Source organism: Sinocyclocheilus anshuiensis, unplaced genomic scaffold (assembly GCF_001515605.1).
Source record: "Sinocyclocheilus anshuiensis isolate Anshui unplaced genomic scaffold, SAMN03320099.WGS_v1.1 scaffold18, whole genome shotgun sequence".
NCBI classification, from domain to species: Eukaryota; Metazoa; Chordata; class Actinopteri; order Cypriniformes; family Cyprinidae; genus Sinocyclocheilus; species Sinocyclocheilus anshuiensis.
The window spans coordinates 1,089,620-1,110,456 of record NW_015546047.1 but is presented as its reverse complement, the minus strand read 5'-3'; the positions used below and the strand labels follow the sequence as shown (position 1 = coordinate 1,110,456).

Genomic DNA, 20,837 nt, shown 5'->3' with positions numbered 1-20,837 from the left:
GACATGCCAGGAGGTCCTGGAAGTGTTTGTCACAACCACAACCTCTTAGGTGATCATACCACACATATCTGAACAATCTTTACTGATCCTTCGCTAGCCGATGAGCACAAAAGCTTCCCTGATGTGCTGAATCAAACGTCACCTTCTTACTCTTGTCCTATACTTGCTCTTTTGAGTCGATAATCACCATCAGCATAACGACAATCATACGGGATAAGTGGACCTCTATAGAAAACCCAGCACCGTTGTTATTTGGGGGCTTTGTTGCTGCTCTTTTCCGTCTTGGTTTGTCTGTCTGTGCGTCTGTCTCTCCATGAGACCTTCAAGTCATTCTTTCACAGCCGTAATCATTCCCTCCAAAGCCATTTGTATTGCAGTGTGTGTTGCCATGGCAACGCCTTTCATCAATCACCATTTTAGTGCCGAAAGTGAATATGAATAATGTTTTATTTACACACACAGTGTCCCATTTTATGCATTTCCATTTATCAGAACTGCTTTATATGAAACAAACAGCTAAATCAACCTTCCAACAGTCAACAAACATGCTATCTCATTAAACCCGAAAATAAACTGAGACAAGAGGCTATTTTTCCACCTAATGCAATTTTAACGAAACATGGCTATCTTGTTATGGCATGGCAACTGTCTGAACCACCTCTATGTGAAATAAAAAAAGCAATCAGAATATTCTCATTTCATAGGCAATTCCTATGTGATGAAATGAAATGTATTTTTGTTCCTATGCTAATCCTGGAATGATTAAGCTGTTTTACATTGTAGAGTGTAATCCAATAGACCAGTAACCCCGAAGAAGGGATCATTAGGATTCAGTCTATTCATGCCGCGGATGCTCCGTAGGGAGGAGATGATGTGCCCGTCCCCCTAATGAATGAAAATCAGCCATGCCTGGCTGCAACAGCACCAAAAATCCCACAATTCCTTTCTTATTTACAGAAACGAGATATAGGGGTGCTACTATATTAGGCAATATACTGAGTGTGAGTACTCTGAGTGTGTGCCTGCCTAATCAGCCCTTTTGTACTTCACAAACAATCATGAAATTTTTATCAGCACACTGCTTCTTGCAGCTGCGCTGGAATGAGGGGATTAGAGCGCGCTGAAACTAGGCTGCCGGGCGCGAGACGAGCACGGGACGATAGCGCGCAGGTTAATTTAATTAAAACGCCAACTCAGGACCAGGAGGTGCCGCCGGGGGAGCTTATCGCTCAGCTGGCCAACGGGAGGGAAGGCGCGTTAAAATACGAGGGCTTCGCGATGGTTTATTCTGTCGGGGGAAGGCAGGTGAATCTCGGCCTGATGATGATGATGATGCTGGAGAGGATGTGAGGAGACCATTCTCTCTCCTTCTCCCTGGTGCAGAAGAGGAGGGGGAAAGCGTTGCTCTGCCTGCGCTGTTCCGTCTCCAGCCAACGGATTCCTGTTTCGGTACTTGAAGTGTGTGCGTGTTTGTATAAATGCGTGAGATTAGAGATGTCAAAAGGAAGCAGCGCAGGCTGAAAGGCTGAGAACTACAGGGTAAAAGAGTGAGAGGGTGAAATGTTTAGGCACAGTGCTGCTTTTCCGGTCAGTGGGAGAGCAAGAGCAAGCGAGAAAGAAAGAGAGAGAGAAACATTTGTGTGACGTGCTTGTGTGTGTGTGTGTGTGTGTGTGACAGCGTTCCCTCAGTGCGTAGCGGAGAGACAGGTCTGTGCGCTGACACTCACTCCAACGGGCTGATGCACTCTGGAGCTGCGAGCAGGACCCTCTGGGAGACGTTTGTCGCTCAAACTGCCGGAGATGCTTTGAAGACTCGAATCTCTGCGCTACACGTGTTGAATCGCATACCTGCGTATCCCTCTGCATCTTAGATCACTCCACACGCTCGCGCGTTCGTGCAAACCATGGATGCTCTGGCCAACGACACGGACGGACTGGAGAACTCCTTGAAGTACTCCAAGTGTGACCAGACGGAGAAGATGTGGATTAGGCTGAAAGGAATGTAAGTGCTTCTTGTTTCATACACTTTCGTCAGCACTCGGTTTGATTCCTGCACGGCAGAGCGCTGTGATGCTGGGAGTGGGTGAATCTTGACTCTTGGAGCAGCAAGTGTGTGAATGTAATACTAATGAGACTGTCAAGCCTAATCAAGCAATGTTGTTGTTCACATACTTGCTTCTGCTGACAGTTTTGCTTAATGAATTGTCAAAGTCTTGTAGTGTTGAGGTTCAGCGGTGTTTGGATTGGGTCATTTTGTGGAGGAACTTTAACAATCCAAACGTCATTTGTGGATTTAATTTTTAATGCAGATGTTGAACATTGCATTTCACCACAAACTCGGTAGTTACTACAGTTGTAGCTAACAATAGTGTTGTGCACAATACAACACTACTTTAAGGTCAGTTTAACATCATTTTAAGATAACTAACAATTTCAACTTATTTTTCAGTCACAATAAATAATAATAGATCATTTAGCACACTTTATACTACAAACAGAAATAAAAGGATATACCCTTGCATAAAACTACAAAACATTTTAAGTATCATTAGTTGATGTGCAATTTAATTAACATGAATTTAATATTAACAAAGCATTTCAATATATTTTTCAACACTGAATCAAATGCTATTTTAATATTATTGATATACTGTTTTAGTTTTTTTTTATATATTTTAAATTAGATTTTATATTTATATTTTCCAATGTCATTTTAATTTGACAGTTTTTGTAATTTTGTTTCATTTTTATTAATTAAAAAAATATATATCTACATAGTTTTATATTTTATTTTTAATTTAGTTTTATGTAATTTTATATGTTGAAATGTTTTTTTTTCTTGGTTTTAGTTAACAATAATTGCTTTATATTCAAAACAGCAACAAAATAATATTCTCTTGACTCTTTATTTAGTATGAATGATGTACAATATTAATTTATTTTTGTTACGGCAATAAATTCATACATTTCCAGCATAAAAATGACCTTCTGTTGTTCTAGTCGCTGCTAAAAACAAAACCTTCAGTCTGATGTTAAATGCATTGGTGCTGAAGCAGAGGGCAGTTTAATCAGACGTTATGACCCACAACAAAAGGAAATGTGTGGAAGTCACTGAATGGCTGATCCCTGGATTTAAACCAGTCTAGCTCCATCATCTCCCTGCAAAGCTCATCCAAGCCTCTTTGGTGAGCTCCATCTATCCCTATAGACTGATCTCGCTCTTCCATTCATCCCATCTGAGGTGGACAATGTCGTTTTGGGATGTGTTGAAACATCCCTCCTGCTCAGTATCCAGGCCACTGTTGTTCCTCAGAAACTCCTAGTTGGAATAAACACAATCAAAATCAAAATGAATTATGTAGGCGGTTTAATATATAATGAAATATATTAGCTAATGATTTGCAATATGTTACAATGCGTCTATGCTCAGTGAGAGCTCTAGATTTTCATTCTAATTTGCATCAGATAACAGCAGCTTCATACGATGACTAATTCACTGCAGCGGGAAAGTGAGAATTCCTTGAGATCCTGGCTTTGTTCACACTGGAAACAGAGCATGCTGTTCTTGTCAGTCCTGTCTTTTACATACGTAAAACTACTTTCTCCCATGGCATGTGCTCATTATGGCTGCAAGCTAACGTGCTTCCATTTTTTCTTACAGGCAGAAGTACAAAAGCACATCTCAAAGGTAAGTCCAAAGTTGGTCTCTATTTGTGTCACAGCAATTCATTGGACCAAATGAACATTTCATGCATGACAAGTAATGCAGGCTAGATGAATCTAACCACAATCTTATCACTCCAGCTGGGTCACTAATGGTTTCATTGCCACCTCCATAGTGTGAGGGTTGCGTAATGGGTAAAGATCTGGTGTGCTAAAGTGAAGGTTGCAGCTAAAATCACGATTAAATAGGCTGATCAAGGAGCTGGAGAGATATTGACATTACGATCCAGCTCTTTCACCTGTGCCAATGAACATGGTGCTCCAAGGAGACCGTCTCTGTAATTAGGCTTTGTTAAACGGCTAAGCATCTCGATCCAGACAAAACATCAACCAGGAACGGGACACTGGTGTTCTTCCATTTCCTTGTGTGACAGCCCACAAAATACAAACTGCACTCGCTGTCTGATTCTGTCTTGTGATGTACGGATTACAGAAGTGGGGCAGCTCTGGAATGGAACGCTGAAGAGATTATCGCAACGCTTGCATGGCAGCTCTGTATTGATATTCCTCAAACATTCTGCTTAGGGTTTGTTCTAAAGCCCTGACATTAAGAATTGAACTTGTGCTATTGATTCAGCCCGAACCATTTAGCATACAGACTTTAAACTGTTTGGTGGATAATGTTAGCTTTGGGTGTGCTTTTGTAAACTGGAAACTTTCACAGAACATTGATACACTCTTAAAATTAGTTTTTTTTATTGGAATCTGTGGTTCCACAAAGAACCTTTAACATCCATGGAACCTTTCCATTGCACAAATGGTTCTTTATAGTGGGAAAAAAAGTTTTTTTTAGATGATTAAAATGGTAGAAAATATGGTGCTTTTAAGAACTGTTCACTGAAAGGAGAACCAAATGGTTCTTTTATGGCATCACAGCAAAAAGCACTTTTTAGAATCTTTATTTTTGAGTAGAACACTCTTCTTTCCTATATCTATTTGAATATTGAATTGTGATCTGTCTTGTCTTCATACATAGGCAGATGCCTTCTAAGGCAGCATTCTACAGTAACCTGAGATGGAGACTTGACTTAAATGATTTCAAATAGAGTTTTGTATACATATTGGTAGGATTACAGCACAATACTGGAACACAACGTACATAGCATACACCAATTTTAAGTAAAATAGTAAATTGTCAATTCAATTGAACTATTTTTTGAGTGTTGACAATGACATACAGTGCCTTCCGATGTTTGGGTGGGGTTTTGGACAATATTAGCATAACTTTCAAATAATTTCTGGACATAAATACATCATAATTTGTGATTATCATTATGGCAAAATATACACATAGAGTCATTATATGTGCCTTTGGCAGCTGTGATGCCTAATTACTGGATTAAACTGGTTTAGGTTTCTTTCCTAAAGATAGCTTTTCTGATTGATTGCCAATTAGAACAATTGTTTAGAAATGGTTTATAAATAGCTCTAGTGTTTTATTGTTTTTTTTCCTGAATTAATTTTCTTTATTTCATCAAATGATAGCATAGTTTTTGTTCCTTATGAATTAAATCCCAACATGATAAGGATTTTGGAGTAAATAACATTGTTTAGTGCTTTATATAATACAGATTGTTTCAAAGTAGCTTCACACTAAAAATCAGGAAAATAACAATGTTAATGCTGTAAAATTAATTAGTTATGAAATTATTTCAATTCAGCTATAAGCAGCTCTACAAAAGACAATGGTGTCATTATCCAGCTCAAACCAGTTCAATGTTGATTCAATTCAGTTCAATAACTGGTTCAATGCTGGTTTTGGAGAGTGATGTTGTGAGTGAGTTTTTTACCATAACGAAATCCTTACTTAAAACTTTAACAAAATTCCTGCCTTGCAAATGATGCCGCAAATTTATAGACACATATTAAGTGAATAATAACCAAATAATCATGAATTAATATTATCTGCCAAAGCATTCAAAGTACATAGTACAGACGTAGTGCATACATAAAACAAGTGCCAATGCATTTTCTCTGACACACATATACACACACACAAAGCATTACTGACTGGGGAAGTCGTGGCCTAATGGTTAGAGAGTTGGACTCATAACCCAAAGGTTGTGGGTTCGAGTCTCGTACCGGCAGGGATTGTAGGTGGGGGGAGTGAATGTACAGCACTCTCTCCCACCTTCAATACCACGACTGAGGTGCCCTTGAGCAAGGCACCGAACCCCAACTGCTCCCCGGGCGCCGCAGCATAAATGGATGCCCACTGCTCCGGGTGTGTGTTCACGGTGTGTGTGTGTGTGTGTGTTCACTGCTGTGTGTGTGCACTTTGGATGGGTTAATGCAGAGCACTAATTCCGAGTATGGGTCACCATACTTGGCCACATGTCACGTCACTTTCACTCTGAAGAGCCCTGATGCCTTCACTGGCCCTCCTCTGTGTGGAAACCTCTGTCAAGCTCTTATGTGAAGGCCAATCAGAGCAGTCTAGTTCAGGTGAAGTGGCCCTCACACACCCCATTACTGCCTCTGATGCTAAACACTCGCCTGCCCTCAGTAACAGAACATAAACCCCCACATTTATGTAATGCACGCTGAGAGGTGCTACTCAACAATGGCCTTCCTTCAAAGCACAGCTATCAGTTAGGCGGACCTCAGCGTGTGCACTTCAGAGTGTCTCTGGAGAGGACAAAAACATCTCTGCATCAGTATTCACCTCAGGAAACAATCAGGAAACAAGGATCGGTAATTCATGTGTCAAAATCAGTCATGTCCCAAAGGTGGGAGAGGTTTATGTGGAATACATTGGTTACTGTAATTGGGTGAACCTCTCAAAATCTGTCAGGAAGAAGTCCAGGTGACATTTCATCCCAAATTCAAAAGAAAGAAATAAGAAATGCATTTCGCTTAAAGACAACAAAGCCTTCTTTAGGACTATTGGAATTTTTATTACATTATTTCACCCTTAAATTCACATTTTAAAAAAAGTAAAAGATGTGTTGTGGAAAAAAGCAAACTGTATATTATTGGTCATGGTGGAATTTATGCTGGTTAAAATATATTCGATATTTGACCAGTATAAATATTGGATTACAGTAATGTTTAATAATGAGAATCAGAATTGAGAATAATTAAAAAAAAAATCTGTTGTTGAAAAATAAAAACTATATACTATTTTTATGTTATTGTGGAATTTATGTTGGTAAAAATGTATTTGACCAGCATATATATGTATTACATGACATTAATATTTTTTATTTATTTATTTTTTATAACGAGAATCAGCTTTAACAATAATGGGATTAAAAAAAAAAAGATAAAATCAGAAGTAAAATGTCCCATGCATTGTTTTATGACAGTTTCTCCCTTAATCTCAGAATAAATAAATAAAATGTATTGTGATAGAAATATATACATTACTTAAGTAAGTACACTCTAAAAATGCTTGGTTGTTTTAACCCAACTTTGGGTCAAATATGGACTAACCCCACTTTTGGGTTAAAAATGTAATGTAAAAATTTAACCCAACAGCTGGGTTAGTCCATATTTGACCCAAAGCTTGGTTGAAACAACTCAGCATTTTTTAGAGTGTAAGTAAGTAAGTAAATAAATAACTCAAAAGTAAATTATCCAGATGTATTACAGTAATGACAATTTGCTGGAAAATTGTCTACTTGTTATGAAAATAATGCCACAATGAAAAAAAGGTTCTAAAAATAAGCTTAATTTCTGTTATGAAAAAATTATCTATTATTTTTTCTCTTCGTTTTAAATTGACATGACACAAACATGTATTCATGAGATTCATTTGTAAATAAGATTGCACCTCCAATTTTGTAAGTGGTTGATTTGTAGTGTGAAAGGTATATTCAACCACAATTAGTCCTATAGTGTGAACTTAAATAGAATGTGAGGTGACAGCTTGAGACTCTTTATAATGCAAAAGATAATCATTCCAACTAATTATATCAGCAGTGCTTTAAGCGGTGGGTGTTCAGCAAGCTGTCAGTAATGAATAATGTATGGTGATCTGATTGATTAAATGACTCTAAATGATATTGATTTAAATTCTAGATGATGCTAAAATGAAGGATCCTTAGACAAATCTTTGGAAATATAGAAGATATGAGTAATGTATCCACTAGAGGCCCCCATTAAACTGTCCCAACAAAGTTAATTGAAAATATTCACATGCATTATGTGGCTTCTTACTAAAAAGCATATTAAGAAACAACCTTGTTCATCTCACTCTCTATTGGCATCTATAGTTCCATGAGAAACCTTAAACACCAATGGAATCTTTACAATGCACAAAACATTCTTTATAGTGTAGAAATATTATTTCTAAAAGGTTCTTTGGGGAACCGAAGACGGTTCTTGTATGACTGCAAAAAAGAAAAAGAAAAACACTTTCTGTACCTTTGTCTTTTACTGACAATGGCAAAGTTACCATTATATTAAGGTGGTGTCAACTTATTTACACATGAAAACAACTGCGTAGATTTTCTTTTCAAACACTATTCTTGGTTTCAGCTACAGCAAAAGCACTTCAGAGACACCAAAAGCTTGCTCATACCGACCTTTACATTAGAGCAACGCTGTCTGTAAGGCTGTTGAGTGTATATAAAAGTGTGAAGAGCTGGATGGCAGCATTGTGTTGGCCCTCTTTCTCTGAAAACACAATAGAAAAGAATAAAGCATAGTACACCGAGTGTCAAGTAGCCATCCAACAATTTCCTGCTGTGTTGTGTCATTAGCTGTTGAAGTATAAAAGACAATGTATGACACAGGCTTGTGAGACGAAAACATTTTCCATTATTCTCCGAGATAAAGCATAAATTCCACACAAAATGTGCAGCATTTGCATTTGTTTTTGTTGTGTAAGTGGTAAAAAGTAAAGGAAAGAAAATTCATAGATAAAGTGTCAATTGTACATATAATGTTCTTCAAAACATCATACCCAGCAAACAGGGAACATTCTGGCAAGGTTTTCTCAAAGTTTGAACAAAAAATTTTCCAGTAATGTTAATAGAATGTTCGTTCAATGTTATCCGGTCTTTAAAAATGTTCTTAATGTTATTTTTATAACATGTTTTTTTTTTTTTCTCTGAAAGGTTTGTTAGACGGTTGTCTAACATTTTTTAAATGTTACTGCTTATTTCAGAAAGTTCAGAGAAAATTCAAAAGTAACATTCCGATAATATTTGCAAAATTATCAAATAGAATATTCCCTTAACATTTGCATAATCAAGAAAAAAAAAACTGGACGTTTTGAACGTTCGGAGAATAATGTTCAGAAATATTGCTTTCATGACTTAACGGAATGTTAGCAAAATGCTCATAGAACATATTTTTGTTTCCTGGATGAGTACCAACTTTAGCCAGTCTCTGTCAGTTCTGAGGCACACTAATTCACTAATAAACATTGACCAAATGAATGTTTAGCATGTATGCACATTTGAAATTTAAAATCGTTCTCTTCTGGGAAAAATGACTGAATATATTGATGGCTCATCCTTTTGCACTACAACTAATCTAATCAAATGCTCAAAAATTCACCTGCTTGTGATTAGCAAGTATCAAATTATGGCTATTTAAAATCTATTTGTTATTTAAAATGGTCCAACTTCTTAAGCCAATGGCAGAATGAGCCCACAAGCGCACATTTTTTAGTGTTTCGAACATCATGCTGTGTGTATTTTAAAACTAGCTGCTAATGCGAGAAAGAAAATATGACATCTGCACAGTAGACCTTCCAGATATTTCTGCATTGTGTTGTGTGGGCTTCCTGTCAACAGGTTCCTGTCTCTCAGGCCTCGTACCACCTCTCCAGCATTTGCTAAAACATTCTGGTGATGTCTCCTGGCAACTGAGTGTTTCCTGTTCTCTGGATCTGTATTCATTTCAAGCTGTTCAGAAATTGGCAGATGTTAACAAACAGACCGGCATCCTGTGAGCAAAAAGGCTTTAGGGTCTTGGTCTTTGGTTGTGTTACTTGAGCTCGTTTGGGAACGTGTAGCTTATTAATCTACTGTTGTTTCGGAGCTGTCAGAGAGGTGACTGTGGACATGCCAGAAGTGAGCGCCTGTTTCTGCTTCTTGTCAGAAATAAGCCACGCACTCTCTTGCATGTGGTGAGAAAGAATGCTGTAGTTTATTTTATCCACTTCCTATGCGTGTCTATTATTTACTTGAGAGCTATTTACTTTTGTGCCTCGTGTGTTTACTAAAGCAAGCTAAAAACCATGTTTGGGTTAGTGCACTTTTATTTAAGAAAACTTATTTATTTATTAAAAAACGGAGGTTCTGTCATCATATACTCACTGTTATGTCATTCCGAAGTGAATAATGATCACAGCTGCCCTTGATCCCCATCCACTTTCATTATTAGAGGATTATGTTAAATGTATCACTTTGTGTTCCATACAAAAAGTTATTCACAACATAAGGGTGAGTAAATTATGACAAAACCTCAATTTTTGTGTGAATTATCACTTTAATACTTTATTTATACTGACAGCAACTTGCAGCAACAAAGTATCTGAAAAAATATTCTCACATATAGTATAATATACACTCCTACACTACTTTTATTCAGCAAGAATGCAATAAATCAATAAAAGTGACAGTAAATGCTTTTACATTGAAAAAATATCTATTTGAAATAAAATTTTCATGAAAGAATCCTGAAAAAAGTATTTTAAAAAAGTATATTAAGCAGCACAACTGTTTTCAAAATTAATAATAATAAGACATTTCTTGTGCAACAAATCAGCATATCATAATGACTTCTGAAGGATCATGTGACACTGAAGACTGAAGAAAATTCAGCTTTGCATCACAGGAATAAATTAGATTTTAAAATATATTCAACTAGAACACAGTCATTTTAAATTCTAATAATATGCCAAAATATTGCTGTTTCACAGTAACTGTTTTAATCAAATAAATGCAGCCTTGTTGACCATAATAGACTTTTTCTTTTAGAAACATTAATAAATCTTACTGACCCAAAACTTTTGAAAGGTATTACTCTGCATAATGTTAATTTGAGCTGCAAGAAAAAATAGAATGCTACCTTATTTTATCTCATTTGTGATAACGTTTCAAAAGCTTCAAAAGCCCACAAATAACATCAGGACATCCCGCAGCAGGAGCACCTTCACAACCAACAGTACACGAACCTCCATTGCTAAAGTTGCTGTCAGTGTGAACAGGCTTCAGCTGGCAGCTAAACAATTTGTTTAGTGGACTGGAATACCAGAGCGTGGCACCATATGTGTGCCCAGAACAATAAGCCTGTACGACAGCTATCTGCAGCTGTATTTAGAAGCCATCCAGTGATCTGAGCAATTTCCTGAGAGCAGTTTAGACCTTAATTTGTCCTTGCTTGTTTAATCTCTTTCTCTCTTCTCATTTTTTAAACCTCTCTTATTTTGCGTTTTATGTCCACCTGATGTTGACTGTTTATATAGGGCCGGCTGACTTTGACTTGATTAGATCATGACCTGGAGGGAGAACGGCTCCCTGACAAACAATTTTGCCTGAAAATGAAAGTGTAGCAATGCAATTGCCATTTTCTCACATTCAATCAGCGAATGCTTGAGGCCTCTAATGATTTCGGCAAACAACCAAATCCTTGCTTTCTTGAAGAGGCTTTTTCTGTGTGATTGTGGAAGAATAAAGGAAGTACATTCATGACAATATGTCATCAGTACGTTGAGAGCACCTATCAAAAAATGAAAATGCCAACTGTCCGTTCTCAATTATTTTATCACTTGCTAGTGTAAAGCTTCAAAGCACAAAAAGCTGGCTGTGAGCGATAAAAGAAACAGAAGTGAACAGAAAACAGAACAAAAATCCATTTATTCTTGATATCAGCACTATCCGCTCCGTGCTCACGTATGATGGTTGCTATAGCAACATGAGTCACAGTGTGAGGCTATAAGGTTAAATTATGATTGCTTTATCAGTTTTAGATCGGGAGAAAACTGCTATGCCTGGCTATGGAAAAAAACAAACAACCGAACAGAGTCGTTAGCAACTAAATGCGACAAATGTTTGATTCTTTTTCTTTCCATGACATCATCTTAAATTTTCAGAGCTAAATTCAAGTTTTTTTTTTTTGACAAGTCTGTCAAGAATAAAAGAACACAAGGCTTAGAAATGGTACGGCGGGAATTTCAGTGTGACTAAGCCAACCTGAACAGCTAAAAAGAGAGAGAGAGTGTGTGAGAGAGAAAGAGAGAAAAAGAGATACTCAACCCAGGGGAAAATTGCATTTCTCAGTGGTGGCTCGTTCACAGCTCACGAGACTTAAAGGATTAGCTCACCCAAATATGAAATGCATTTACTCACCCTCATGGTTTTCCAAATCCATATGACTTTCTTTTAAAAGGTGAGTTTTTGAATAAAAAACTGGAAGATATTTTCTAATTCCAAGTCTGAAAATGCATTAATAAAGCAATAAGCCCCAAGAAGCCGTGGTTTACAGTGAATTTATAACAACTAAGGGGCGTTGTTAAAACCCCCTTAGCTGTTATAAATTCACTTTAAACCACGGCTTCATGGGGCTTATCCATATACGTAGTAAGGTTTCACAAAATAAAACAGAGCAAATAATGTGTAATGATATTAATAAAAACAGTATTCTTCCACCAAACAATGTAGTTCCTCAGAAACAGTTGTGGTTGAAATAAAGTGGTTGCCAAGCAACACACAAAGTAAACAAAGGTGTATGTTTGTAGAGTAATTTACAACAGCTTCGAACGTGGCTCAACCAATCAGAATCAAGGACTGGAACTATCCGTTTTATAAAAAAGATTAAAGAAGCTATGTGAAATCCATTCCGATCTGACATAATGACATCATTATTCACATGGCGCAGCTGATTGGTTTCTTTTTGCATCAGCAGCCAATGAGCTTGCTGCTCAACATTCAAATACTAATCTATTGTATAGATATACATAGATTACTCATCTATATACAGTTGCAGCGCACTTCAGAAACTCCACCTTCCCCAGCTCCACCTGTATAGATCTGCTATGGGGTAATTTCATGTATGTTAGTTATATATGAGGTTATTTTATATATGTTATATGTGCAGCAGCAGTATTTCTTACATGTTCTCAGCAGCATGTTTTTGAATGTATTGGCAGTAGCAAGTCTCGGTACTTGCTCTGCCGCCGCAGCAGCAACATAGCAGATCTATTCCGCCAAGACCAAACACATGAACATTACAGTGTATATTACCATGCTAAACTCTTCCAGAGTCATCATGACAGAACTACAAAAACTGGAAATTGATGCTTGCAATTGATTTTTGCATTGCTTGATCAAACGTATTGACATCATTGCTGTCATGTTTGATTTTGACAGCTACAGCAGATGAGAGTATTAACAGTGAATAGTGACTTAAAGGGATAGTTAACCCAAAACCTGTTCCAAACCTGTGTGAGTTTCTTTGTTCTGCAGAACACAAAGGAAGATATTTTGAAGAATGTGTGTAACCCAAGAGTTGACGGTAGCCATTGACTCCCATAGTATGGCTACCATCATCTGCTGGGTTCCAAAATTCTTCAAAATATCTTATTTTGTGCTCAACAGCTGAAATAAATTCATACAAGAAACAACTTGAGGGTGAGTAAATGATGACAGAATTTTAATTTTTGAGTGAACTATCCCCTTAAATTGTTGTCTGCTTGCAAGTCACATCAAATAACTTCAGTAAAATTGAGTCATATGGATTTATTGTTTATCCTCAGAGAATGAAAGAAAGTAGAAAAATATGGTTTTAAAACAACACAAATGTCAGCACATGATGACAGAATAAGCATTTTTGTGTAAAATATGTCTAATAGAGTTACCAGATCAACTTTGTCCTTAAATTACTAGGAGGAAAAAATAGACAATTACTGACATATTATTTGGTCTTTTAAGAAGGATTTTAATAAGAAATGTTTGAGCTCATATTGAGAAGTCTGATATCTTGGAACATCTGACATCTGAACAGTTTGAGCCATTGTTGAGATCTCTTCTGAAACTCTAAAGAAGTAACATCTGAACACTAAAAAAAAGTCAAGTCTCCATTTGCTGTCTACGACAAACTGTGACATTAAAGAAATCCGAGTTATGACTTTTCATTCCCGTGGGAAGCAATGGCACTTTTTAATTTAAGTTCAAAATCTATTAAGATCAAACGGCTGTTTGAATGATGTTTGTGTGTTTTCATATTCAAGAATCAACAGCTAATATTACCTCATTTTGATATAAAATGATCAAATGTTCAGTCAAAAGCCATCAAGGCCATTTGCACAGAAAAACACAATCTGAACAGTCTTCACATCATCCGTATGTTGTATTTAGTGCCACTTTGAATTGCAGAAATGATTTTATTTTATGTGCATGAAGATTATTTTTTAATAAGAAGTTCCATGCTTACTTGAAATGTCAAATCAATTCTCATAATATCATCATCTAAGGAATTTCATCAAAAGGGCTGTTACCACTAGCAACACACTCTTTAGCCTCATAATGGTACGAGCGATGTAAAAGGGGCCTGAGTGATGTTTTCCTCAGCCTCCTGCGGGGAATGACTCATGCTTCCCAAGGGCTTTCAGTCGGGGCTCAGTCTTAACAGTATGCGCTGCAGACAAGCTAATTATCAGCATGTTAGCCGGCGCGTGCTAATTAATCCTACGTCTTGCTGTCTCAAACTTACAGCTTTGTGCTCCACTGCCCCACTAGAACAGTTCTGCCATTTATTTGCACATGAAGCGCAACACTGTTTCCATTCAGGACACTTAGTGAAATCACATGGCTGGGCCATATGGCTCTGGAGAGCACAGGAAGACCAGTGAGATTTGCTACATTGATAGATCTCTCATACCTAAAGACCCATTTACATCAAGAACTACGACAATAACTACAGTATATTAGTGTTTTTTTGTCTGCCATGTTGTGTTCCAGTCATTTTGATCATAACATTCTTTTAATGTTATTGCTTTGGACTAAAATGTACTGACTTTTCTCACAAAGGGCATAACAACTTATCAAACGTTTTTATAATTTGTATATGTTTTGTGGATTTTTTCCACAACTTGTTACACTTGTGACCAGCTTACAAAACATTGCTTAGAAATTTCCTTTGTTATGATATTATACTGGATAGAATCTTTTTATCAACATGTTTTCTTTCAGTTAGCACTGGTTTCATGTTTCTTTTTTTGAAACTGATTGGTCATAGGCCTAATTGGTCTGAGCTTATGCATCTCAGTTTTTAAGTGAACATTGCCAAAATTATCCAACAATAATGATTTTTTTCACTCAAAAACTGAGGTGCATAAACTCACATGAACGAGGCCTATGATCTGTCATCTCCAAAAAGAAATGCAAAACCTGTGCTAATTGTATGAAAACAAGTTGACAAAAGGACTGAATCCAAGATTTGGTGACAATATAGCATAACGTGTGATTTGCATGCAGTTTTAAAAGGATGTCATTTGGGAACACTAAATTAGGTAAAGGATTTTCAGCAAAGCACAAGCGTTAAATGCTTGAGCTCTTTGATGCAGGTTGGGTTCTGATCGGCTGTCAATGTTTTTATATTTTTCATCAGCTGAAAGAAAAATAATTTTGAAAGGGATTCCAGCAGTATTGTTCCTCTGTGTCGTTGTTGTTGTTGTTGTGATCTGGACTTCCCTTTTCTCATAAAATTAGAATGAAAAAAATCTTTAAAAATCTTTCCTTGCAGGTTTTGCATATCTGTAGCCACAGGAAATCTGAAGCTTGGAAGCCACCAGTGGAAGTAGTCACACTTCAGCAGCTTTGTGTGAGAGGTCGCAAGCTTCTGTGATTATGACACATATGAAGTAGTGCAGTGAGAAATCTCCCATAGAAAAGAAAAAACAATTGTCTTTAATGTCTCAGTTGTTTCTCCTAGACAGCATACAGACCAAATGGGGAGTTTTTTGCTTTTTCTCCTGAGAAAAGGCAGTAGAAATCTCACTCAGAGAAATCTTGTGTTGAGTTTCAGAAGATATCTCAGCAATGTCTCAAACTGTGCTCAGATTTGCAAAGATGTCTTCTGCATTCAGAGGTCAGAGATCTCATTGTGAACTCCACACATTTGGTTTCCAAACCAAATTATCTGAGATATAATATCCATATTATTTTTCTGTTTTCAAACTGTGCTCAATTTAATTTTGTGTTCAAGGATGCCTTGTGCAAAAGTCAGAAATCTCAATATAACCCCACTGAACAATCAAATGCTTTCAAAAACAAATGATCTGAGATATAATATATGAAATTTTAAAACTGGGATCAAATTTGCAAAGATGCCTTGTGCCATCAAATGTCAGAGATCTCAATATGACCTCAAATATTTCTCACCAAATTCTTTCAAAACCAAAATATCTGAAATATTAGATCCACAGTAATTTCCTAGCTCTATACTCTTACTCAGTGTCAACAATTGACTCGTTTGTGTTTTGTTTGTTTTTTATTTAAAAAAAAGAAGCTAATTGTTACTGGGACTGTAAAAGTACTGTATATTTGTATAAAGTACAATGAAATCTTTTATGGGCAAATAAGAAGTCGTGGCCTAATGGTTAGAGAGTCGGACTTGTAACCCAAAGGTTGTGAGTTCGAGTCTCCGGTCCGGCAGGAATTGTAGGTGGGGGGAGTGAATAACCAGCGCTCTCTCCCACCTTCAATACCACGACTGAGGTGCCCTTGAGCAAGGCACCGAACCCCCAACTGCTCCCCGGGTGCCGCAGCATAAATGGCTGCCCACTGCTCCGGGTGCAACATGTCATTGCAACATTACTGAGAGCTCTTGTACTACGTCTGTCCCTGAAAGTGAGATTCCTGACACGTTTAAGCTGTTTTAAGATGCAGTGGTAACACATTCGATAAAGAGTGCATTTGTATTGTGGAACAAATGTTGTTAATCATGAGGTGATGAAGGCACTTTAGGACAGGAATGCAGAGAAAGCAGCAGCAGTTTGTTGCCATAACATCTTATTAAATCCAAAAAGATTCTTTCTTTTCAAGTTTATAACTTGTACACTTTTTTATAGATAAAAACAGTGTGGTGTTAATTGAGTTTTTTGAGTAACACACAATGTATAATGAACCGTATTGAAATAAAAAAGCACTGAAAAGAAGGACAGTGATTCAATTTATACTCCATTACAGATGCGCAAAAGTTTTGCGATATTTTATAAATGTCGATAAAAAACCTATTGCGAATATTCCTTTTTCAAATTGCCTGAAAAGCCACCTCATGTGAACGTACAAACTTTTTTACGATATATGGGAGTTTTTGCGAAATTGACATGTTTCCATTAGGCGCATTTTCAATTTGCGAAATTTGAAGTGTAATGGAAACGCGGCTAGTGTCTATATAATAAGCCAAAGCATTCATCTGCTTTTGCAGCCAGTTGAGGTCAGTGTTGTGGCTTTGTGACCTGACATCGTCTGACTTCGCAACATAAATTTGAGAATCAGGTGCTGCTTTATCATATCATAGTCTTGGCATCAGACAGTCTATCCATTGACCATCTGATACACATGCACATACACTAAAATCCACCCATAAAAAAACAAGCCAAATTGGTCTTTTTCTCTTGGCCAGGAATGGGACTAGTTTTATCATTACAATAATGTAGGATGGTGGTGACCTTTGACCTTTAATAAAGAAAACATACATTAAATTCAATATTAGTGTAATGTGGCTTCTCTGGTGTGGTACCCAAGAAGAGCGGAGCAACCTGTGCGTTTGTGCTTTTAACATCGCCTCTAAAGTAGTCCAGTAATAATCCTTTAAGTCTGTATTGTCCTTTTGAATATCTGCTGGATTCCTGGATTGTGAAGTCTGTTGCTATAGATACAGTGGCTGGAGGCTGGGTGTTAGACTTATCCTCCATCTTTGATCTCTTCATTGGCTACTTTCTCCTGTATTATACCATATGGATATGTTCAGTCATGTCTGTATGACATTTTATATTTGGCCGAGGTAGTGTTTTCCACATTGTGGTGATTCCATCTTAACGTTTCCATTCTGGCTTTAAAAAAACATTAAGGATTGTGGTAGGATAAGTTTTCTATACTGCAATCTCAGATATTTTTGGCTGCATATGGTATTCTGTACTGTTTCAAAAACTAACTTGCAGTAAGTGTACAAGACTTTTCATATGTGATTTGGAAAACGGCAGATGTTTCTACAGCTGTTGTTTTTATCCATATCTAAAACGTTACTCAAAAATGTATTCAAAATGATATTCATACAGACAACTATTTGAATACACTTCTTCGATGAGCCAATCATTATTTTAATGTTATTGCTTTAAATAATAAATGGCTGGTTTTAAAATTAAACATAATTTTAAATAAATGAAAAATAAAACACCAAAAACTAAAATCTATTTTTTTTAAAGCTACAAGTGAATTTAGGCATCACAACATTATAACGTACAGTCTAAAAATGGATATATGTAAAGTTAACATTTAACTATATTATTAAATTATTAGAGTTTTTAAAGATTAATTTTGTGCAACATTTAGCTGATGGCAAAGGCAATTTAAATGTAAAAATGAGGTAAAGAAAGCACGCACAATTAAATATATAGGCCAATGTATATCCAAAAAAAAAAAAAAACTCTAAAATGAGCCATTATGGTACTGTGCATCTCTAAACATGTTCATTCGAAGTTTTAAAATTAATGCAGTTTGATATATAGTCGTGTATAACCAAGGAGGTGTACAATACCTGGAGAGCGTTATCTGTTAGCTTTCCCATTCATCTCAATAGCCAATTATATGAGGTGTACAATAAATGCCATGCATCACTGAGTCGCGGGAAATGACATCATGACAATGTTGATTTGCTGATGGCTCATCAAGAATGCACACAGTCCTACAGCCTTCACTAGCAACTATGCTGTACTGTGACGTCAAAGGCTGCAGATGTGGAAAAATATCCCAAAAAAATCACATTTTTAAGAGCCTCCAAAATGAATCCAGCAGTGGCAAACATCTGCTATAATTTGACAAATTAAAACTAAATATAATGTTTACCATAATATTATTCTGAGAATACACTGCTACTTTTGAATGGCCGTCAAGGGAGTTGCATTTTAGAAGCAGATGGTGTAGTTACAACATCTACCAACAGGGACTAGTGGTGTAAAAACAACATGCAAGGAAGCCATTTTGTTGTCATGTGACAAGAAAACCAGGAAATGATATCACACAGGCCCTCATGACTATTTTGTAGTGATGGGAGAAACGAAGCTTTTCGAAGCATTGAAACAATTGAACCAATTGCTTCGAAAAATGATTCGATGTTTCGAAGCACTTGAAACAGCACATGCTGGCGACACCTGCTGGTGAAAACGTTGTAAAAGCATCAAGAACTCAGAACAAACCTACAAAACAAATGGAAATGTTGTTTTAGAAATACCATTTTTTTAAATAAATAATAAACACTTAAATGCTATTAAATATTAGTGCTTGTGTTATGTGTTTTATTTAAGTATAATCAAACCCTTAACACACAGGGGTGTGTTTGTTTTGGTGATTTCAAATGTCAACATTGGCTACCAGAAATCACTTACCCCACCTTTAAATGTTTTCATTAGAGATGTCTATAAAAGCAGCAGGCAAGAGTAATGTTATCGGTCAGGAGAAGGAGGTGGATTTAATTATATCGTAAGTTCATTTTATTTTTAAGGTATGATGCGATTTGTAGGTTGAAAGTACTGAATGTTTTACAATGTTTTTAAACTAAGTAGCCATCTGTGTTAAAGGGAAGTTATATTTTGTTTAACCCACAACATCTGGCCCTGAATTCTTTATTTTTTATAGTAAAATTTTGTGGGATTTCATGTCACATGATTAAATGGGCAACCAGAAGTGGTTCATGGGTTCACTTTGAGATCAACAGCCCCTAGTGTTGAACCATCAGAGTTTCTAAACGTTTCGAAACAGTGTGACATAACGAAGCATTGTTTGCTAAAATCACGTGACCTGGCCGGTTTGATACGCGCTCCGAAACACTGATTCGAAACAAAAGATTTGCAAATGTTTCAAAGCTTCGTGAAGCAGTGTTTTGAACGCGCCCATCACTACTATTTTGCAAGGTCAGTAGTTTTTTTATATATATATAATATCAAAATATTGGATATTTTGACCTATTTATGACATTGCAAGGTTAGTTTGGGTTCAAATAAAATGTTAATTAACAAATATTGATTTTACCTTAAAAAGACTTAAAAAAAAAACTATTATGATTTCCCCTTGACACGCCACTTGATTCATTAATTCTGTAGAAAATGTTTTGTAGAATTTTGTAGAAAATAATATAAACAAGTGCATGAAGCAAACAGATTGCATTTTCTAAGAACTTGGCACATGCATTTGAAACTAGATTTTACATTTAAAAACAAAGCTTTTTTTAATGTAAAATCTAGTCTCCTTTTCATCATCTCAGATCTCCTTATTTATCATTGAGCTTTAAGCCATTATTAAAATGGCATCAGATATGCCAGAGATGACTGCCTAAACCGTCTGCTGTATTCTGTCTTTCTGAGCCTCATAATAGATGAGTAAACAGTTTAGATTGTTTGTATTTTATTTGATGGGCCAGTTCAGAGTAACTCAAACATTACTCAGACTCTGCTGTCTGTTTTTTCCCCCCATATTAGTGTTTCTTTGAAAAATGTACATATATGTTCCATCTGTAACTGATCACAGAGCCTGGATAATTTCTGGATTATCTGAAAACATGGGATCTGTTTTCTTGAGAGTAATGCTGACTTTATGTGGAATTTCCTACATTTGAGTACAAATCTCTATGACGTTTTACCACTTTTAGCCCAGTGCTACATATTTTATTAGTTTATGCTGAAAATATAGTACTTCTTCATTTTCATTTCATTTGTATTTGGACTAGTCTAGTATTTCTTTTTGACACATCAGCGTCCTGGTCTTCATATTTTTGGCTTTATTGTGTCCACTGCCTTATTAGGACACTTTAGTCGTTCTGTCCAGTGCCCATGTTTACGTAACATGTCTGGATTTTATATGCCGTTTTTGTTAATTTTTTTTTGTATTTTTGGGTTGACTGAGTGTCAGGCACACAACATGGACACAGATGCAGGCTTC

At 36.4% G+C, this 20,837-nt stretch overlaps 1 protein-coding gene across 1 annotated transcript in view; it reads left to right on the top strand.

Annotated features, from left to right (window-relative positions):
* Nucleotides 1-1,653: 1,653 nt before the first annotated feature.
* Nucleotides 1,654-20,837, top strand: part of LOC107699023 (calcium/calmodulin-dependent 3',5'-cyclic nucleotide phosphodiesterase 1A-like) — a 64,520-nt gene continuing 45,336 nt past the window's right edge. The window contains exons 1-2 of the mRNA XM_016500181.1: nucleotides 1,654-2,002; nucleotides 3,662-3,688. Coding sequence (XP_016355667.1) covers nucleotides 1,905-2,002; nucleotides 3,662-3,688 — 125 coding nt within the window. The 5' untranslated portion in view covers nucleotides 1,654-1,904. The remainder of the gene's footprint in view (nucleotides 2,003-3,661; nucleotides 3,689-20,837) is intronic.